This window comes from Echinops telfairi, unplaced genomic scaffold, assembly GCF_000313985.2.
Source record: "Echinops telfairi isolate 266 unplaced genomic scaffold, ASM31398v2 ScPeMD7_7458;HRSCAF=8496, whole genome shotgun sequence".
Classification (NCBI taxonomy): Eukaryota; Metazoa; Chordata; class Mammalia; order Afrosoricida; family Tenrecidae; genus Echinops; species Echinops telfairi.
This window is the reverse complement of record NW_022111358.1, coordinates 36,446,585-36,453,524: the sequence shown is the minus strand read 5'-3', so window position 1 is coordinate 36,453,524 and position 6,940 is coordinate 36,446,585. Positions and strand designations below refer to the sequence as shown.

Below are 6,940 nucleotides of genomic sequence, written 5' to 3'. Positions count from 1 at the left end.
AACTCACTGCCATCGAGTCAATTTTGACTCAGTGCGATCCTGTAGGGCAGGGTAGAAATGCCTTTGTAGGTTTATGAGACTAACTCTTGACGAGAGTCAGTAGCCTCATCTTTCTCCCTCAGAGTGGCTGGTAGTTTTGAACTGCTGACCTTGAGGTTAGCAACCCAACTAGCAACCCACTATGCCACGGGGTTCCATCACAGTTACAGGTGGGACTATAGAAGCAGGACTAGAACCATGATTGGGGCACATACAATCTGTTAGAAGAGTGCACAAGATTGGTCCAGGACCTTCCAACCAAGATGGTGAGGGCATAACTCATGATTATTTGGCCACCCTTAAGATGGTTCCCATCAGGGAGGCACCCTGGCAAGCCCCTAAGAAAGACTGCTCCTGCCTCCGCTGGCAAGACGGGTTGGAGGTGATCTATTTTCCATGCACTCTGCCTGAGGGCCAGACTGTTTGTATCCCTGGTCGATGTCAGAAGGAATTCAATGAAGACCTCATCTATCTGGGGACTCTGCACATGGATTTTGGGCTTTTACTGTCATAGCTTTATACAAATGGGGTGATCAGAATGTAAGCACTAAGACCCAGTGCTCCCCCACTGCACCGCCAGGGCTCCTTACAGCCACCTTAAGGGCTGTGCAGTGGCATCTTATGGCTTTCATTTTAAAATTTTAAATGAGAGTATACTAATTCCGACCTATGTAATTAAAAATAATTTAAAATTCATCCTTTTTTTTTAATCATCATCATTTTACGAATGAAGTTCAACAGTAACTACAACATCGATGTAAAGCTGAAAGGACTGGTAAGGTCTTACAGACAGACTTACAGACAGACAGACAGACTGGTAAGGTCAATACAGACAGGAAGATCATCACAAAGGCTTTAGTGCCTGAAGTGAAAGGCACTCTGCTTATGGCTGCTCTGGATGGGATTAATCTATTGAATTGTGTGATATGTGAATGATAAGCCAATAAAGCTGTTGGGGAAAAAACAAGACTAAACCTTTAAAGGCGCTCCAGCCAGAGCCCCAGTTTCATCTTAAACACGACAATAGTCCTAAGGCCACTTGAGTATCATCAAACGGCCAGGGTGACGTCTCAGGGAGACCAAACTCAAAACCACACTCCTTTCCCTGAGTCCATTCTGTGGCCTAGTGACCCTGGACATGGATTCTGGACGGGGCACCACTGCCTCTGTGAGTTCCTGAGAAGGTAACTCTTTATGGGAATAGACAGCCTAACTTTTCTCCCACAACGCAGCTGTTGGCTTAGAACTGTTGACTTTAAGGTTAGCAGCCCAATGTGTCATCCACCACATCACCAGGGCTCCTGTCCTCAAGACTAAGAGGTGTCATATCTAAAAACTCACTGCCATCCAAAAATGCGATGCCCACTCATGGAGACTCTATAGGACAGGGTAGAGCCCCTGTGGGTTTCCAAGACTAACTTTTTACAGGAGTTAAAAAAAACAACCCCAAAACTTTGACATACATAAAACACAGCAATGAATGCTAACCTTTTTGAGACCATCCATGTTACTGGATCCTTTTGTTAAGTGCTTGATGTGTGGTATTTCATTTCATCCTTAAAACAATCTTATGTGATAAGTTGAGGAGCCCTGGTGGCATACTGCTCTATGAGTTGAGCTGCTAATCACAGGGTCTGCGGTTTGAAACCACCAGCCTCTCTGAGGGAGAAACATGAGGCTTTGTGCTCCCATAAAGAGTCCCAATCTCAGAAACCCACAGGTGCAGTTCTGCTCTGTCCTATAGGGTCGCATAGATCTTCTGAATTGATCTGATGGCAGTGAGTGTCACTTTGAATATGATAAGTATCATTAAACAAAACAAAACAAGACTATTTTATTGGTATATAATTCACAGATCATGTAATTCAATAGTTCAATAAGTAGCATTTTTAGCTTAATTTTTCAGATGAGAAAAACAAAACAAAACAAACGAAAGCTCAGAGAAATAAGCAATTATGCAAATTATGCTACCATGTGGCGGCCCCAGGACTGAATTCAAAGTATTTACATGAACTTTACCAGAGTCCCTCCCATGCATTTCTCAGTATTCTCATTTGTCAAATAATAAAACATTCACTACCATCATCATGACAGTGGATGGTGATTAATGGTTTACTAGTTTCAGACAAAAGGAGCCCTGATGGCAAAGTGGGCTACTCATTGAACTGCTGACCACGAGGTCAGTGGTTCAAACTCACTAGTCACTCCAGTGTCTACTCCGATAAAGCCTTTATGTTTCATAAACCCAAAGAGGCAGTTCTGCTCTGTCTCACTGGGTCACAGTGAGTCGGAATCGACTGAATGACAGTGAGTTTGGCTTGGTTTGGAGGGTTCAACACTGCCTGGCTCTTGATGCCCGTAGCTTCATTTAATCCTCATAAGGCGGGTCTTATAATAATTCTAGTTTTCATAGATGGGAAGACCGATATCAAGAGGTTGGTCCAGGCTCATGAAGTTGCTCCAATAGGCTTAGTCTCCTTTTGGCTTCGCAGGCATGCTGGGGTCACTGTATGTCCTTCTCTTGGATGGTTGTCCTCATGGTTCAGTTTGAACTCACATGTCACCTCCGCAGAGGAGAGAAGCCTCTCCTGCCCACCTTCTCTAAACCCATCGAGCACTGTGTATCCACTGGCATATGCAAAGGGTGGAAGATAGATTTGTTGGGGGAATGAATGAAGGCATCCCCTGAACATCCCCATGCCACTGAATGTGCGTACCCAATCCCCCAGCCCAGAAAGGCTCTTGGTGTTCCACTTCCGGTCAGTAGTCATTAAACAAGGGAGGACAGCTTCGCGCTGGTCCACATGGGGGTGCCATGAGGAGGAGTGGATGGACAGCGACTGGGTGGGCTTTTCAGGGACTGGGGAGGAGAAATGAGGAGTGACTGCCCAGTCAGGAAGGCTTCCTTTTGGCATGGTGAAGATTCTGGAACTAGATAGACGTGCTAGTTGCACAACGTTGTGAATGCACGAAATGTCACAAATAGTAAATTCTGTGTTATGTGTGGATTTTACCACACACACACTTTTTAGGGCTAGTTTTGCTAGTTAGCAGCGTTTGGCCAAGTAAAGCTTGTCTTTATTGTTTGATATTTCGACCTAGAGAATGGCTTGCCTAGCTGGCTTCCATCCTCCTCTATCCCCTCCCCAGACAATATCCCCTTCTCTGAACACCAACAAGACTATCCACTCCCCCGTTACACTGTCCCAGCCCCTGCAAGCCATCTGCAGCCTGCTTCTTTGCTCAGTCCCGGGGTCTGGGTGGCACAGTGGGGAAGTGCCTGGCTGCTCATTGAAAGGTTGCTGGTTTAAATCCACCTGCTGCTTTGTGGGAGAAAGATGGGGCAGTCTGCTTCTGTGAAGCTTTCTAGCCCTGGCAGCATGGCCACTCTGTCTTAGAGACTCTTTATGAACAGGGATCGATTCCATGGCAGTGGGTTTGATTTTGACTTTTGGCTTCTGGTTCTACTAACTGATTTCTCTTTTTGTTCTAATACAACATTCAACCATCCATTTTGCCTGAATCTCTACTAGGCCATGCTGGAGGTGCTGAAAGGAATTGAGTCAGAGCTAGAGGTCCACCCCCACCTTGCAGTGGAAGCAAGTGTTTTGATGGGGGAAACGTAAAATAGAAAAGGATGTGGGTGCTTTTGTAACACACATACGCTACAAAAAAAAAAAAGGAGGTGCCAGACTCAGGTGCTGAGCCCAAACCCATCAAGTTGACTGTATTCCCAGCGACCCTAGAGGCTGTGTCTCTTTACACACCCCCAGGCTGTGTCTCTTTACAGAAGTAGACTGCCCTATCTTTCTTCCATGGAGGGGGCTGATGGGTTCTAATCACCCCACCTTTCAATTCGCAGCAGAGCGCTTAACTGCTGTGCCACCAGGGCTCCTCTTTGGCACAGAGTATAAACTTAATGAGGAGTACTTTTATGTTGGTATTTAAACATCTTATATAAGGAACAAAAAACCCCCAACATTGAGCACAAAGATGTTCATGGAAGTGTTACTTATAATAGAGAAACAGACTGACAATCTTTTTGATGGGATATCACAGTCATTCAATTGGGAACTTGTTAGTCACAGACTCCCCCCCCCCCCCACAGGCTCAGACAACATCTCGTTCTTCAGTGATCTCACTTATGTAAATATTTCCTGCTGGTTCTGGTTCTTCGGGGTCCATGGGTAGAAATGAGATCACATTAGCCTTATACCCAAATTTCACTGCCTCACTGCCCCCACCTGTCCCACAAAGACACAGGAGGCCCCTAGGGAGTAGCTGCCACCTTCCCACACCCAGTATTCACAAGCTGTCTCTGCTTGATTGGCTAAGACACTCTGATGCCCGCTGGCCTTTGCCCTTGCAAGACTTTTTATAAAGGACACCTCCCTGCATGGTGACATGCTACCCAGAGTGCCAGGGACTCAGGAGCTTCCTGGAATGCAGGATTTTTCTGGTTAAAACTAGGCAAGTCTCTGGCAAATCAGAATAGGTTGATCATGCTCTCTCTCTGAACGGGCACGTCCAAAGCTGCAACATCTTTGGAGAAAGGGTGAAAGAGGAAGAGTTAATTTTTCAGCTAGCATCAGTCTGTGTTCCTCCCCAAACAGTGGTGAGCAGATTATTTGAGGAAGCTAGAATTGCTTTGAAGCAGTGGCCAGGACCGAGTGTAGGTGGTTGTAGCAGGCCTTTGTGGCAGGGTGCAGCAGCAGCCGCGTCTGCCTTCCCTGGCCTGATTCTCCAGGCTGGTTGAGATCTTCTTGGTTGGATAGCCTCTGAGCCTGGTTCTTGGGCCTTCTCGGTGATTCTGTGAGCTTCCAGCAGATGCGGTTGGATTCTGTTGGCTGCAACCAAGAACCCAGCTACTAAAGAAATAGATACCAGGAGGTTCTAGGAAAGGTGTGGGGCTTGGTCTGTGACTGAGAAAATGTATTGAGTAGGAAGGGATGATTAGATGTCAAAGATGGCCCTTGAGGTGGTCTTACGGATACCATCAGCTGGAAGGTACCACGAAAATGTTGCAGCTACACTTGGAAGTGGTCCTGAATGACAGTGGCAAAAGGACGTCTTCCCAGAAGACAGAGCGTTGAGCCGTTCTCGTGGGTCTCTTTGCCTTGAGAAAGACTCTCCGTCAAGTCATGGGCAGTGTCCATTTGGCTAGGTGGCCAGGGCCTTGAGAGAATTGGTGACAAGGAGTTTTTTTTTTGTTTGTTTGTTTTTTTGACAAGGAGTTTTAGAAAGAAGCCTATAGATGAAATTCTCAGAATAGAACCAGAAAGGGGTAGCGTTTGCACCCCATAGGAAACGCCACTAATGCTAAGGAAGCATTAGTATGTTAGTTCACCAGGAGACCCACCTGTGGATACAGATAAGCCAGTGCCAGCTTCAACGGGGTCTTATACAATGGTGACAGGGGCTGGGACCAGGGTTTTAATGGGCTCAGCGTGTACTTCCCCTCTGCAAAGCAGTCCTGGCAATTGCCACTTCTGAGCGCCCACTGTGGAAGAGGGTCATTATCATAGCGCCTATCCTGGCCAGGGCAGTGGATCAATTTAATTGGGAAGAGGACTATACCAAGCTTGGATTTGCTTTCCCCATTAGCCAAGTGTTTATTACCATGATCTTCCTACATGGACTTTGGGAATATCTTATTTACCATCATGGCATCTGACCATGGAACTAACTTGACAAAGAAGGAAAGAAACTGGCTATCCTATTAGATTCACTAGAAGTCACTAGAAGGGGTCAGGGCAAGCAACGACAATAGCAACAAAAAAAGCCAACATTTAAAAAGCATCCGTTTTGGAGGGTGCAGTGGTGGACGGCCTCAGCTGCTGACCCAGATGTGGTTGGCTGCTGACTGAGAGATCAGTGGTGGTTTGAACGTGCCAGCCACTCCTTGGGAGAAAGATGTGGACGTTAGCTTCTTCCAAAAAAGTCCCTGCCATTGAGTCGATGCTGGCTCATTGTGAGTCCCTGTGGGTTTCCGAGACTGTAACTGGTTACAGGAGTAGAAAGCCTGGTCTTCCTCTGAAGAGCTGCTGCTGCTGGTTTCTCATTGTTGACCATGTGTGCCCCACCCAACAGCAAAACCACTGCACCACCCGGGCTCCCATTCTGTTACGATTACAGCCTTGGGTAATGCCATGGGGCTATTCGACTTTGTTCTATCAGGTAATGAGTGATGGGTCAGAACTGCAAGGGCAGTCAATGGGTTTGGATTGCTTGATTCACTAGATCTTATTGCAAACACCAGAAGACAGCTGGCTTTATGGAACTGAAGGGTCCGGGGAACATTCACTTGGCTCCGGAAGTGAAAACCATAGCTGGGGAGCCTGGATTCCACTGACATTTAGAACCCGAAATTCTGGAGGTGCCCAGATCCTCTCTGTTCAAATGAGCAGGAGGTGATTTTTCTTGCTTGCATCTAAAAAAGGTCAAGAGTTATATCTGGTCTAGTATCTCTTGAATGGTATGCAGTGTTTAAAAATTAATATAGGCTATCTAAGGCACAACTATTAGTCGCTTCCCACCAGGAGCAAAGAGTGAAGAGGCACGGAAACCGTGAGTCCTAAGGACCAATGGACCGTGGCAACCTCAGCCAACACGAACCTAAGAAGGACCCTGAGATCAGAGGATCGAGAAAGCGCCTGTTTATCACCACCGACTGTTCTAAAAGGGATCCCAGTAGGAGGACCTGAATGGAGTGGGAGGGAAATGTGGAAGGAAACTCAGAAAGACCAAGCTTAACGGTTTGAATAGAGACTGGTGGGAGTCCTAAAGGATGTGTTCCTGGGGGAGGGGGAGGAATGAGGAACTGATATCAAGGGCTCAAGTAGAAAGAAAATGTTTTGAAAATGATGGTGGCAACATATGTACAAATGTGCTTGACACAATG

At 46.5% G+C, this 6,940-nt stretch overlaps 1 protein-coding gene across 1 annotated transcript in view; it reads left to right on the top strand.

Annotated features, from left to right (window-relative positions):
* Window positions 1-766: 766 nt before the first annotated feature.
* Window positions 767-6,940, top strand: part of BPTF (bromodomain PHD finger transcription factor) — a 136,743-nt gene continuing 130,569 nt past the window's right edge. Inside the window, exon 1 of the mRNA XM_013005820.1 lies at window positions 767-814. Within this exon, the coding sequence (XP_012861274.1) occupies window positions 767-814 (48 nt within the window). The remainder of the gene's footprint in view (window positions 815-6,940) is intronic.